The sequence below is a fragment of the Chlamydotis macqueenii genome, chromosome 2, assembly GCF_036417535.1.
Source record: "Chlamydotis macqueenii isolate bChlMac1 chromosome 2, bChlMac1.mat, whole genome shotgun sequence".
NCBI classification, from domain to species: Eukaryota; Metazoa; Chordata; class Aves; order Otidiformes; family Otididae; genus Chlamydotis; species Chlamydotis macqueenii.
Window position 1 is genome coordinate 45,178,194 of NC_141557.1, and position 14,669 is coordinate 45,192,862.

The 14,669-nt window shown below is 42.4% G+C and overlaps 1 protein-coding gene across 1 annotated transcript in view; it reads left to right on the plus strand.

Annotated features, from left to right (window-relative positions):
• SH3BP5 (SH3 domain binding protein 5) overlaps window positions 1–14,669 on the plus strand; it is a 51,748-nt gene that overhangs the window by 26,145 nt on the left and 10,934 nt on the right. The window contains exons 4-5 of the mRNA XM_086742793.1: window positions 6,057–6,221; window positions 14,167–14,297. Of these exons, the coding sequence (XP_086598919.1) occupies window positions 6,057–6,221; window positions 14,167–14,297 (296 nt within the window). The remainder of the gene's footprint in view (window positions 1–6,056; window positions 6,222–14,166; window positions 14,298–14,669) is intronic.

Below are 14,669 nucleotides of genomic sequence, written 5' to 3' on the forward strand. Positions count from 1 at the left end.
CTATTGGCAATAACGCAGAGATGCTGAAATAAAGTGGGTGTCAAGACCTTGGCAGTGCGGAATGAGAGGTTCACCTGGATAAATGAGAAGCCAATTTTGTAAATACTTGAAAATAACTGATCTTTGACTGCCATTTCTAATGCAAAATTTGCTGCTTCTGTTAGTGATGCCCTTTTCATGAATTTACCAGCACTTACGGTCAGGTCCTCTGGTGAGGGAGGCTGGCCAAGGGGAGAAATTCTGTAGCAGGCTTGGCCCCACAAAGTGTACCCTCTGCATCTACTTCTGGCAACCTGGCTTGGCCGTTCGCTGTGTGCACACGTGTTTGTGGGTCAGAGGCTGGGCAGCGTCTGCCAGGGTGTATTAGATGTCATCTAACCTCGGGGGAATGCTGTGTGCATTGCCATGTAAATAGATAGGCAAACCCAAGAATTGGAGATTAGATGAAATGAGGAAGAGGAGTATGTGTCTTGATTGATGTTAACGCAGAAGTTGTAAGCTTTGTGTGGTAGGGTAGGAAAAAATCCTCTGTTAGGTCAGCTGGGCAAAGGCTCTGGCTACAAGGAGGGATTGGGGCAATAAAGCCTATGTGGACTAAGCAGAAAATTGTATTTCATAATTAAAGGAGTACAGGGTTTTCTGCTTTGAAAGTGGACAAGCAGATGTGTCTGTGCTGGCCTGAAAAGCTGTCTGTATGCTGCTGCCAATTCCAGAAAAATGACTGCATTTTTAAAAGTGCCTTTTTTTTTCCTTCCATTAGATTGCCATGACCTAGCTTTTTTGTTTTGATCACTATCTTTAGCTAAAAACATAATCCAGCTGTTGTGCATGGCTCCCTTCTGTGCAAGAGCCTGTGTAGACTAAGGGGAGGATTGCCCGTGAGCGTGCCAGTTTTATGCCCCCAAAAGGGATTTTTCAGGACTGAGCTGCTTTCTGGAATATATTAATAGTTGCAACTATGAACCCTGTCAGCACCCCTTTAATTTTACATCGTTTTTTATTTTAAAAGTTGACATATTTTATATCACAGTGCTCCATTTGCCTCTGTGAGTGCTGCTACTCCCTGTTACCTCCGAGTCTTTGGGAGCTGGCTGGGAAGTTCAGGACTACACATACCTGAACCAGGGGGATCAGTGGCAGAGGGACTGGTGAGAGGAGATTGCCTGTGCAGAATAGTGCAGGGTGGATAGCAATGAAGAGAAACCTCTCGGCCATGAGGAGAGGGCTGAGTGAGCAGAGCAAAACTCTTGGGCGTGCTGCTTGTTGTAGGGAAGGGATTTACCTGAGATCTCTGTGGCTGATTAGTTGCATTTCTCAAGGGGTCTCATTTCATATTTTAGGCTAACAGGGGAAGGGTCTGTAGTGGTGAAGACATTCAGTTGAGTGTCCTGGCAGAAAGCACTGATGATGAGGTACAAGCTCCCAAGTGGCAGTGGGAGCTGGGGCACAGGTTCCCCACGGCTTTCTCGTTTTCAATAAGGGATCTCACTGGCCTAGTGCCTTCCGACTTCTTTTTTTTTTTTTTTTTTTAGAGTTGCTTATTTTTATATTGAGTAGACTCCATCAAGCACCAGCGAGATAGGTGACAGGCAGAAAGCTGACATCCCATTTGCCTCCAACGTCCCTCAGAGACTTTTGTCCTCATCCCTAGTAATTTTCCCTCATGCTACCCTAGGGCTAAACCTCTCTCAACTCAAACACCAGTTTGTGGTTGAAAGCTTGAAACCTAGTTTTCAGCTATTCATTTGAATTTTGAATTCTGCTTTTTTTTTTTTTTTTTTGAGAGAAACAGCCACTGTCTAAAATAATGAATTTCATACTCAATGTCAGGAGGTTGGATGGAGATGTGAGCTCCTGTTATTCTCTACGGTTTTAGAAGTACATGAAGAACATGGCTACTCTCTCTTCCATCAAACTGAGTGACCTGCAGGCTTGAGACTGAGAGCGTGAGAGCAATCTGGTGATGGTGCAGAACAACTTGTACATGCTGGAGGCTAATTACTATAATAATATAATTAGCTGAAAGCTAATTATTGAGTAACTGTACTAACTAAAAAGTGTTTGAGTATCCTTTTTCACACTGGGAAAGCCACAAACCTGTTGTTGCTTCTCTAATGACTAATGTATCATTCTCTACCCTATTATTTGGCTTTTTTTCTTTCCCAGGCTTTCAGTAAGCTGCTTAAAGTAAAAGACAGTAGACTGACTTCGGAAAACCGTTGAAGCTAAATTGCTATTTGGACTAACTGTTTTTCTTAAACCAAAAAGCATTTTGTGTTTCCAAACTGCCATTGCAGAGTAGCATTCACCAAATACAGCTGGGGCAGAGTAAGTACAGTTGTGTTCCAGTTTTCCATTTGCCCAGACAGTTACGGGGCTGAACGTGGCCAGAGTTATGGGCCTGCCTGTTAACAGCTTCAGCTCTCTATGTCCTACTGGTCCAGGTGCAAGTAGAAATCTAGCTGAATTGTAAATTTAGCCTCAGGTTTTCTTATCATAAAGAGCATTTTCCTGCTGTACAGTCAATTGTGCTTTAGAGGGTTCATCAGAAGAGCTGCTAGTACTGCAAGCTACCGCTAAATGTTGTTTTCCATGGGGATTTAGTAAGTCTGCTCCTAATGCTCTGCAGACTTTTTGCTGGCTTAGATGTGTTGATCCCTGCCTCGGGTATCTGTGCCAACAGAAACCTTCAAGTGCTGATGCAGTTACGGTGAGAAAACTGTACTTCTCCTGTGCTCACATTGCCCCTGGGATCTGGTTTTACTGGAGTTTCGAAAGCGGTTACTTGCTGGTGCGGTTCTGCCTGTGCTAGGAGCGGGTTGCCAGTCTGTGTTCCTGTGTTTGTAAGTGGTTTCTTGTGCGGGCAGGCCCGCTCCTGCAGCGACGCAACCATGGAGCTGAAGCCTTCACTGGGTCAGGGCTTTGATGGCCTTGTTGCGTGGAAGTTATTGGGACCTGGTTCCCTCTCATAGGATCTTCTGTGAAAATCGGTCCTGCTTTTCCTCCCAACATCCTCAGCACCGTTCTGCAGTACTTGCTGCAGGCTCTTACTGAAGTCTTGCATTTTATTTTGCTTTCTAAAATCCTCTCTCAAACTATTTTAATGGAAAACTTTTGGCCTTTATTTGCATTAGATGCCTTTACTAGCATAGGTCAAACTTACTGGAAGAAAAAAAAAGTAATTTTTCAGAGAATTGAGCAGAGGATATTTTGGGGACTAAGTTTTAGGCTTCTCTGTCATTTGTTGGAGGCTTAGGTTGAGTCTTGTTTAAAGATCCTCAGATGGCTTTGCTGTGCTTGATGGGTACCGTGGTTTGGGTTAGATAAATATTCTTTAGTCAGGCTTCTTCTGAATTTATAAAATGTGTTAATACATTTGAAATGGGCAACTGGTGACTGGACTGGTGAGGAGATGTAATGTGTGGGGTTTTTTTCTTAGAGAAATATCTTTTCTTAGAGACTGTATTAATGATGAATTTACACCGGGATTCTGTTTATCCACTGATATTGACCCAGAGCTCTGTGCTGCTTTGGGATATGCAGTCCTGCATGGCAATTAACACTTTAATGTCCTGGCTCTTCACAGAGGCTTTAAGCAGGTTGATGTGGTGTAAACTGCCTGAAAGCAACAAAGGGCACCGTTAGATGAATTTCTCTACTGTGGAAAACACCAGCAGCCGCTTCAGAAGGAAGTGCATCAAGGACCTTGGCTGGAAGGAAATTACTGTGCTGATTGTGATGACTTTGGTTTCCCTCCCCAACTATAATAGCTGAAGGACCTCTGAAGCATAACTCCTATTTTTCCACAGTTGCTTTGGGGTGAAATACCTCTCTGTGTGACAGGGGGAAGGAAGTAAGAAGAGTTTGCTGCTATTTCAGGACATTGTGAGGGAAACTTAGTGTCCTGTATTTCCTTTTGAGACTTGTGTTTAAATTAGGAGTCTGTCTTCCCTGCCCCGTGGCAGGGAGGGAAGGGTTTTTTCCATTACCTTTACAAGTAACTGTGGTGTCTGAAGTGTGAAGGTATTTGATGCAGCTGATGTTGAGGAGGTGTAGCCAGCTGTTTGGAGAAATGCACTGTTGTTCTATTTATTTCCCATTTTGTATCAGGGATTTTTAGCCATTTTCCGAATGACCACTGTTTCTTCACACTAAAACCTCTTCCTTTATTTATAAGGCTTCATCTTCCCCAATTTAATATTCTGTATGTCAAGAGTCCTTTCTCCTGTTTCAGCCTCAGACTCCTTCTCTGTATATCATGACATGTAAAGTTTTATTCATTATTTTGTTCTGTCAGTCATGTCAGGTGAAAGACATTTCCCATAGGTGTAAATTGGGTAATTCCAATTTATTAAAAAAAAAAAAAAAAATCATTGAAGTGTAAACAAAAACTGTCTCACAGTGCCGGAGGTTCAGTTAATTGAATGTGAAACTTACATTTGAAGGGTGGTATTTCAGTGCAAAGCAGCTCAAAAATACTACTTTAAATAGAAATTTATGGAATATGTAATGTAGAAAAGTTCCGGTAAAGATTTCACTTTTGAGCTAACTGAGGTATTTGTGGGTCAACCTCAAAAGGACTCCAGAGCAGTGAAGTGCTGATATAGTTAAGAGACAGGAAATCAATGCAAAAGTTTCAGAAATTAAACATTTATGGTGAAGGAAAACAATGTGAAACCTGCATGTTTGAAAGCCTGAATGTTAAAATTGCTAGTCATTCAGTGATAACTACGAAAAGAGAGGCCATCTCTAGCTTATTTAAAAAAAACCAACAAAACAAAACCAACCAACCAAAACCCACCCAACCTGTAACTTGTTTATGGATATTCTTTGTCTATTTGTTGTAGAGTCACCTATTTTGAATGTTCAAGACATAACTGGTACTGAAGTGCAACACTGCAGACTGTTGAAATCTGTGATACCTGCAGTATGGCTGGCGTTATTTCTGCTTTATTGGCTCCTCTCCTTTTCGGGCTGAATAGGCAAGGGCTTGCTGCTCTGTTAGGAACCCTGGAGGACTGATGCTCAGCTGTGAAAAACGGAGGTGGCTCCAGCCTGTAAGATGGGATGTGAGCATTTTACTTCAGTACTGTTCTGGGTGGGATTTGAGTATTGTGAGAGCCTTGTTGAAACCTTCAGGAGAGATGAAGGTGATCTGTAAATGCAATGTCTTGGAGAAAATTTTTTAGTCCAGGATAAAAGAGAGAGCAGCTCATTGATTAGATGGCTTCTAAGCTGTGCTTGCTTTGCTGGGAAGGTTGTATGTTGTCTTGGAGGAGTCTTTGCTCTCAGAGCAAGAACTGTGTAGTTCACCAGAAGACTCTGTTCTCGCCTGCTTCCATGCAGACACTTGAAAGTGCTTCCTTCAAGCTCAAACTTTGTGTGATTTTGATGAAAAGCAGCAGCAGTTATCAAATAACATTGCAGGGCCTTTATCTGTGTTTTACGTGTGTTGCAAATTCCCTTGGTTACCTTCATGTCTGTATACTGGGGACCTGCAGCACCAGTTGTGTCCCAGCGACAGCAAAGTAGAATGCCCAAAGGATTAGCAGCCACCTTCTCAGAAAAATTGTTTGTGCTTTATAGCAGTGAAATGCTTCCAAAACACTCCCTCAGCATGATTAATGGTGCACCAGATAAAAATCCACCCTGACTAAACTCGGGGAGTGCCATTCTCAATGTATGCTTGACATGCTGTGATTTTTCTATTGCGTTTTCTTTTGGTTTGTTTCTCAGTGATTAATCCTGCATCATAAGGTATTTATCTCACAGTCAGGTGCTTATTTGTAGGCCATCATCTGTGTGTTTTTTTGACTACAAACATCATGAGAGGGTTCTTTGCAAATTACCTGTTTGAGTGAGAACTGCTGTCTTAGCAATACTTACTCCAGTGAGGAAATACATGTCACTTCCAAGTAAAAGACTGGGAAACAGTAACACTGACATGGTGTTTTTAAAGTCCCAGGATTAGTATGGTAGATCTTCTAAATGTGACTGAGGGTTCCTTTGTCTCCTTTGTCTCTGATCCCATTTTTTTTTCTTTTTTTTTCTTTTAGGCACAGCTGGAAGCCCAGAGGGCGACTCAGGATTTTCAGAGGGCCACTGAAGTGCTGCGTGCTGCAAAAGAGACCATTTCGCTTGCTGAGCAGAGGCTACTGGAAGATGACAAACGTCAGTTTGATTCTGCCTGGCAAGAGATGCTCAACCATGCCACTCAGAGGGTAACACAAACTTGCCCCAGCATCTGTCTTTTCCGTTTCTGAAATAATAATTTTTGTATTGGTCCAGATACAGGAAATGAAGCTACAGAAAATGATGAAGCCTAAGGTTTAATGATTGGCCCTTGGGCTGCTACTAGGGTAACTGTGGTTCTCAATCTGACTGTGCTAGTAGCTAATGGAGTAGCTCTCTAAAGAAAAAAAAGGCATAAACAATGTCTTAAGGCATACCTGCATTGGGAATTATGCCAGAATAATTGCATAGGCATAGCTATTCCATGTATCATGGAAACTCTTACTCTGGAAAAACAGGGACATGTTCCAATTTTAGTATAATCTGTTGTTAGTATGGAGTAAGTTGAACAGGGCACTTTGCTTTGGAAATGTTTGTTTCAATGTAGAATTACTCAAAAGTGTGTGTTGCATTTTAAGCCTGCACACTGCTGTATCCTGACTTAACTTTCAAATTTAGACAAGAGCTTAAACTCCTTTGTAAAGTCTTTTTAAATGTACAGAAGAGATGCACTGTCTAGCAATGAAAGGTGGGATTCATTTTAGGAGCTGTCAAGAAGAATTTTCCTGTCATTTGCCGTGTCTTTTTTTCTGTCTGTTAAAAAAAAAAAGCAAAAAGTTTTTGGTTATTTTTTAACATGAAAGAACCAAAAATCGAAGTTAAAAACCTTTGTTCTGTCAGAATTCCCGCAGTATGCCAGTGAAGCTGAACTTGCTATTCCAAATATGCTAGCGTGCTGTACAATGTTCATATTGTCTTGCAGTCCTCAATGCAGTAGCTCTGTTCTGTTGCAGAAGCTTCTCAGTTCTAAGAAAGCCTCTATTTCAGAGTGAATTGTAAAACCCAGCTGCCTGATGAAGAATCTGGGAACAAAATGGATACTGGCTGTGTGTAGTGGAGAGATGGAAAACCTGGTATATATTAAGAAAAGAGAAAACAAACTCCAGGGTATTGTTTGTGTTATTGTCTCGGATGTTATTGGGTGTTTGCAGATCTGGTAACCTCTCTCAGAATAGATAGGTGAGAAAACTGGAAGCATCTAAAGATTTGCTTAGAGCTCCTGACTTGTAAAACTGCTGAGATCTGGTGGAGAGCGATAGCAACCACGTATCAGTCGCCTCTCTCTAGCTGAAAATCTTTGTTGGGGTGGGTGAGGAAAGAAATGCTAGTAGCAATTTCGAGAGTTCAAACGGATTCCTCTTTTCCTTGGATATTTCAAGGGGATCCCTGAGTCCTTCTACAACCCTTACTCTTTCTCTGACAGTATGTGAGAGGAGTACACCTGAGATGGGCAAACCCAGTGATTTAGAGCCAGACGATGGCTGTGGACAATGTTTGGTGGAGTCACACTCGTGGTTTTTAACGTGTGTCATTGCTGAATGCAGGATGTCTGTTTGTCGGAGGTGTAATGTTTGTGATGGTTACAGCTGAACAGTAAATAGGAGCCTTGGGTTTATTTACTGCAGTTACAAAATCTCCTGGGCACAGACTGGATTGTATAGAGCAGCTGATGGCTCCTTGACTGGAAAGTGTTACCCAACTCGGTGCTTAAAATAGTCTGGGTAGGTACCCAGAAAGTGCCTATCTGCACCTTTCCAGGGTCCAGCAGATTTTGAAAGAGTTACATGGAAGTTTGTCTCGTGATTTTCCTTGGCGATACTGGAGGTCATAAGGCTACGGCCAGAGCCAAGAAGGGTAAATATGCTGTTGGAAGTCCTGACTGAACAGACCCAGTGTTAGTTTGTTTGGAGTGCCTGACTGAGTTTTATTACTTCTGTAGGAGCAGAGTGAAAACTTCCTTGGTTTCAGTGCATGCAACTAGTGAAGAGCTTAGTGTTTGGTAAGGTAAACAGAATCATTGGGGTCTCGAGGAGCAGAAAACATCATAAATCCCTACCAAGCTATGAATGAAAACAGGCTGGAGAACAAGATCTGCTAGAACAAAAGTTCTCCTTGCCTGCCACAGTGTTTCTCTTAACTCAGATCATTAACTATTAATTACTTTAGAAATTACTAATGGAAAAAACTGTTTCTAAGCATCAAGGCAGAGGATAAGAAATTGAGTTCCTCTACTTTGGCATATAAAATCACTCTCTGATAAAGTTTTTGCACTCTTGTTGTTTGGATTTGCTAGGTTTTTTTTGCACGTGTTTAGAAATGACAGTTGTACTGGGCAGAGAATAATCTTGCAGTGAGCCTTGCACAGCAATGAATCAAGTGCAGAAAAGCACCTCTGTGCCAAATGTTAGAAGTGGGCTACTAATTCATTTGCTTCTCTGTTGATAGAAATGTCAGGCAAGAGTAAAGTGTTCTTATTTGCTATTCTTGGGCAGAGGTAGCAGGCCCTATTGAATTAATATGAAATTTGGAACAAAACCCAAGCCCTGTAGCAGCTTGGCAGCTGACAAACAATGTAAACGGAAAGCATAGAGGAAAAGAGTAGGCAAGAGAACAAATGAGACACTTTTTTTTTTCATACAGACATGTATGGAAATACTGCTAGGTTACTTTTGCACTTGACAAAGTGAACAAAGACACAGGTTGCAGAGTACCAAACAGGAAACCCCGTTTGCAGGCTCTTACTGGGAGGATATGGAGATAAGGATTTCATGTTGTAATTGCTTTTTGATTTCTTAGTGAACTGAAAAGCTATTAACACTGTTTTTAATGTGGCAGTCTAGTGTGTTATTGTAAACAAGCCTTTTGTAGCCGCTGAGATAAAAAATCCTATAATTAAACTGATGAGAAATGGGAGTGTTACTGAAATTTTGCTTATCCTGGGTGGGCTGGAAGCATAACACGTGTAATGTGTTTTTATTCGCAGAGCAGACAAGACCAGCATGAATAGGTATAGGGAGTACATGCTGTCACTCAACCATTTTTTCCACCTTGCAGTTTGAGCTGTGTTTCCAAAGGAACTGAGTGCCTAGACAGGAGCTGGATACCTGGCTGTCTCTGAAGATGCAACCAGTCCCTGTAGATGTCTGTGCTCGAGCTAATGTCTGTGCTCAAGCTCAAGTGTGCTCAAGCTCAAGTGTGCTCAGCACAGTGAAGCACAGGACTGTGATGCAATCCTGCAAGCCAGGCAGCTGCTTTCCCCACTCCTCCTAACTTGATGTGTATTTTTGAGTAAATTCCTGTGTATTTTTTCTAGATGTCAGTTTCCCCACAGATCTGAGATACGTGTAATGTCACTTAGGCTGGGATTTAGCTCATCAGTTTCAGGTGTCTAGAACATACTTTGTATCTCCCAGTTACTTGCCTAAACTTCTATTATTGTCAAAGGAGGTCTGATCAATAAGTTGATGGTGTCTGGAGAACAATTCATGTGGGCAGAGGGGCAAGTTCATTGTAAGATGCGTTTGCTCTTGATTAAAGTGAAAATGTAGTCACTTAGCTTGCATGTAGACAGGTGTGATGAGCTCTTAAGCTGCCTGGAGAAGAAAAGTACTGTTCACTGTTAGCCATTGGCTTACCAGATTATTGGTACCCGCAGTTTGTCTTTACAAGTTGGATAAAATATTTTTTTTTTTTTTTTGGGAAGTGGAAGTGTGCTGCCTGTCTGCCAGTACCTTGAATTATAATGCTGCAGTTTGGGGTGCAGACGGCAGGGCTATAAAAGGCCCAAAGGATGGAGAATTTCAGAGGGATGAAGGAGATCGATCTTCACATTCATACTTCTGTTGAAAACAATAAATGTGTACAAAAGGAAAGTGCTGACAGATCTGTTACCTGAAGTTTGAGACAAGCTGTAGCAGAAAAGAAGATACTTCATGAATTTAAAGAGAAATTGCTAATTTCTAATTGCTGATGCAATCTGCAATCTTAAAAAGGTTCAGCTTTTACAGTCTTTCCTGAGATATGTTCAGTTCATAAATTCTGGCAGGGAGAAGAAATGTTTTGGCTCTTGATCATGAGACATTTTAAAAAGCAAGGGATGAGGGGAGAGTGAAGAGGGAGGAGGCATGCTCCCTCTTGGTTTAATTTGGCTTGTGAAGCTCCCTTTGATATTACACCGTGAAGTACCATCTGTCAGTGTAAAGTGCGTGGGTGCTTTCATGATGTAGAGAGGAGAGATACTTCCTGCAGATAAAGAAAAGTCTGTGAAAGAAACAAGAAAAATATCCACATCCTTCCCTGCCCTGATCTCTCTGTCACTTCACTCTAGAAGTGCAGGGGTTAAATGCAGTCCTTTTATTGTTGATTCTGTCCTCCTAGTTTACTGATTTTGCATTATTTCTCACCTCTTATTTCTAATTCTTCCCTAGAAGAGCCATCAATTTCATTTTTTTTGAGAAAGAAAGAGTTATCTAGAGTAACTCTCCTGCTTAGATGGTCAGCTTTGCTTCATTTCACTGATAAATTTTTCTTTTGTGTCTCTTGTTACTGAAATTTTGCCTGGAGTCCGTCTTTGACTTCAGATCATGCAAATCTTTTGTGGCGAACGAAGCTACTTTTTACAGACTTAGCCCTTAAAAATATATACTCTATGCTGGCCTTCATTTCCCAGACACCTGGGTTGGAAATAGAGGGTAGGGAAGGAGAGAAGAGGAACTGATTGAAACTGGTGTTGGATTTTTTTTTTTCTTTGTTTTGTTTTCCAATAGCTGTATTTTGTAGCCTGTGCTACCTGGAAGAATGGGTTCTGCCTGGAATAGGTGATTTAGTAATTAAGGACAGATGTGGGCTACAGAAATGTCCAGGGGATGTGTGGGCATCCTGTAAGTTCACCCACTCTGGATGTTTTTGTGTAAGAGTACAGGCCTCTGCTTGCCCCAGGGATATAAATGGCAAGTACAATGTAAGGAAGAGAGATGTCTTGAGCAGTCTTAATTTGTAGCAGTGTCATCCTCACTTTTATCTCTGCCTTTTTCTAAGTGATGCTGTTGCATCTGTGATGCCTTAGGAGCATCAACAAGGCAAGGCTGGTGGTAGATGAACAGTGACTTTTATTAGACAAAACAACTTATTCTGTAATTGTGACCAAAAGCTTGTTTACAAGTCCACGTAGAATCATAGTGTGGTTTGGACTGGAAGGGACCTTTAAAGGTCATTTAGTCCAACCCACCTGCAAGGAGCAGGGACATCTTCAACTACATATATATGTGACTGCTTTTTCCCCAACTGTATTAGATCTGATAAAAACTACTTCTTCCCACACAAACCTTGTTGGTTGTCTTCCAAGACCTTTTTAAAAGGTGAGGGGTTTCCACAGCTGATCTTGCATTGAACCTCCCAGGTGTAGATGTGACAGCACGGTTTGCAGTCTGTTTCTGTCCACCTGCCTTGATGGACAGCTTCTCTATTTAAAGGGCGTTTGGCTGTTGTGGAGAGGTGGATGATCTTTTTCCTTCTTCTTGTCTGAATGAAATGCTTAAATGCATCTTGAGAGGTGATAGATCTCCACAGAGATATCTCACAATTTTTCAGGTATTGTCCTCAGCCTTGGACATGCACCTTGAGCTGCTGTCCAGGGGGAAGGGGACAGGCTGTCTCTGGCCTCTCTGCAGACTTGTGCGAGTAACGCGAGCACGATGACTGAATTTCCCTGTAGGAAAACAAGGGAATGGGGGGAGAAGGTTTTCCTTACATCACTGATTACTCAAGAAAATGAAGTATGCAACCTTTTTTTTTTTTTTTTTCCTTTCTTTCTTTCTGGAAAGGGTAATGAACGTTGTATATATGTCTGCGAGCAAATTCCATATTTTGTCAGATATTTTGATGTGTTTCTGATCTGTCATCCTCAAATCCCAGTTCCGCAGGGTTCAGCATTTCTGTGATGTTTGATATGAAAGATGTGCAAAATGAACGTGATACTGGACACCTAACCTGCTCTATGACCCTGATGCTGGTAGTACTTCTCATGTGGTTCATCCTAGATATCAAAGTTGATGCAAATTTTGCCCCAAGAATGGATGCGAGAGATTGACATTTAGTTGAGCACTGGCAAACTTCAGCTGCTCCATTATTTTGTAGCTTCCAGCATTTTAAAATTGCGGTTTCCTTGCCACACTACAAAGAAGGCGAACCAGCTTCTGTGCAGTCTTTGGAGACTGCATTTTAATTTAAGACACTTCCACGCTAAAACCAGCCTTGCCTGACATATTTCACTAAGGAAAGTCACTGCATCAACCTGGCTTTCGAACAGTTCTTCAAGATGAGAGGCTGCAGCTTGTTTTCAGGATGCAGGAGAGAGCCTGTTATCAAATTTTTTTTTGACCTTTCTTCAAAAGTGGATGCTTTATATATAAATAACATAGTTGAAAGGTGTTGGAGTTCAGTATATTGTTTTATATCTAATCAAAAGAGCCTTTGGAAACCTTTCTTTTTCATAGTTTAAAGTTCTGTAGCAACTTCTTTGTTTAATAATAAATGCTGTGTGCAGATGGGAAAATGTGGCCTCCAGCTGTGGCAGCAAGAGCTTCTAGTTGATGCTGATGCAGTTCATCTTGACATGTAGCAGTTTCACGGTGTTGTTTAGGCATCAGAAAGTACAACACAACAGTTTTCCTGAGAGGAGCAGCACTCCAAGCAAGTCCAAGTTGACCGTGTTCTTTTCCCTGTTCAGTTCAGCCTGAGGGCTAGGACGCTTTCAAGATATTAGAGCTTTGTGGGTGAGGTTATTTAAAATGAAGATATTTTGAAAATTGTGGATCTGAGAGCTCAGGTGCGCATTCTGGTGGAGGGAGCCAGTTGGAACAAATTTGCTTGAAGTTGTGGAGTAGTTGGCTTAACAGCTGAGACAGTTGGAAATCCAGTACTGGAGAAAATCAAGTCCTGCCATGTTTGTATGGATCCCTTCATAGCGGCAAGAGAGGGAGCCTGAAAGCTGCCTGCTTTCTCTTCATTCCCAGAGAAGTGTCACCACTTTTCTTACTTGTCTCAAATCACTTACATCCCTGTCTGGATCTTGACTGCTAGTGCATTAAAGGAAACAAATTTTCTGGCTTGTATCTCTGGCATCTCAACTTTCTACAATAAAAGCACCTTGGATAGAATTACTGGCAAAGTGTGACTATGGGATACTAGCAGAGCAGCTGGTGGAGGGACATTTACTTTTCCTCTTGCTTTTGTAGACTCCTAATTGCTGCAAAATGCCAGGGCAGCGAGCACGTGTTGATAAAGCTTTGAAGAAATGACTGCTTGAAGAGTTTGCTCGTTTGTGCGCGGGGCTGTGGCCTGGGTGGCTGGGGGAGGCCTGGGCTGGCTGTGGAGAGCACCTGACCTGCTGGGCCTGGGACTGCTGCGCGTTGGGCATCTGCCTGCCCCGATAGCGGGCCGCTCGTCAGCGTAGCTTCCGCTGTCTGCGTGATAGGGGTGTCAGCTCAGGGCGTTTTTGGTGTTGAAACCGTGGTTTGAGTCTGGTCAGCTGTTTTAAGAGAAAAGCCGGCTTCCTGGCCTTCTGCAAGCAGGCGGTCATCGGACACACTGTTTTCCGGTGAGTGGTGGTTCAGACTGACCTGCATTTCAGTCCTCCCACCACTGTGGTTGGTTTCCAGCCCTTTCCAGAGCGCTGGGACTGCAGCGAGGGGCTGAGCAGCATGCTGGTGCTCTGCTGGGAAAGGCAGGCTCCCTTGAGAGAAGCAGGAGGGGACAGAAATAATGCTGTTAAACGTAGCTGGGTGACTTCTGCTGGTGCTCCTCCACTCCTGAATAATGAACTGGGTGATCCCAAAATATGAGGCTCTTCTGAACTTCCCATAAGAGATACTACGCAAGAAGCTGCAACGCTTCTGTTGTAATTAACACAATGTTTGCAAATCTGATTTTTTGCTTCTCTTTTCAGGAAAAAAAAAATAAGTAGATTCATTGAAAGAAATACCTTCACTTTCCTGACATGACCTGATTGGAGAGATTGTGAAGATGCTATTAATTAAAATTATAAGAACTGGATCTTTGTGTCTTGTCACTCAGCCTGTGTTTTCCCACTTGAAGGTCATGGAGGCGGAACAGACGAAAACGCGAAGTGAGTTGGTTCACAAGGAGACTGCAGCCAAGTACAATGCTGCCATGGGAAGGATGAAGCAACTGGAGAAGAAGCTGAAAAGAGCCATCAATAAATCAAAGTAGGTGTTATGTTTGGAGATTTAGTCGTGAAGTCGGTTTGTAGGGGAGACCAGTTCTATGGGAGTTTCTCAAACCTGTGAAAGCGTGTTGCCCTTTGTACTTCTGTCTGGGCTCCTGTCTGCACATGACAGCCTCACAACACAATTGGTACTGGAATATTTGTCTTTGCATTTGTTGTCCTTCGAAGTGTCTTTTAAACCACCTGACTTGATAGACTGGTGAACTAAATGGGATGAGAAACCTTTTCTGGGTGTTTTCTTAGTCTTGTTCTAGTGCATTGAACCCTTTTGGTGGCGTGTGACTTGAGAAACAGGCTCGTGGGCTTCACATAGATGCTGCCTACAGAGCTGCCGAGCTCTGTGTGTGGATGC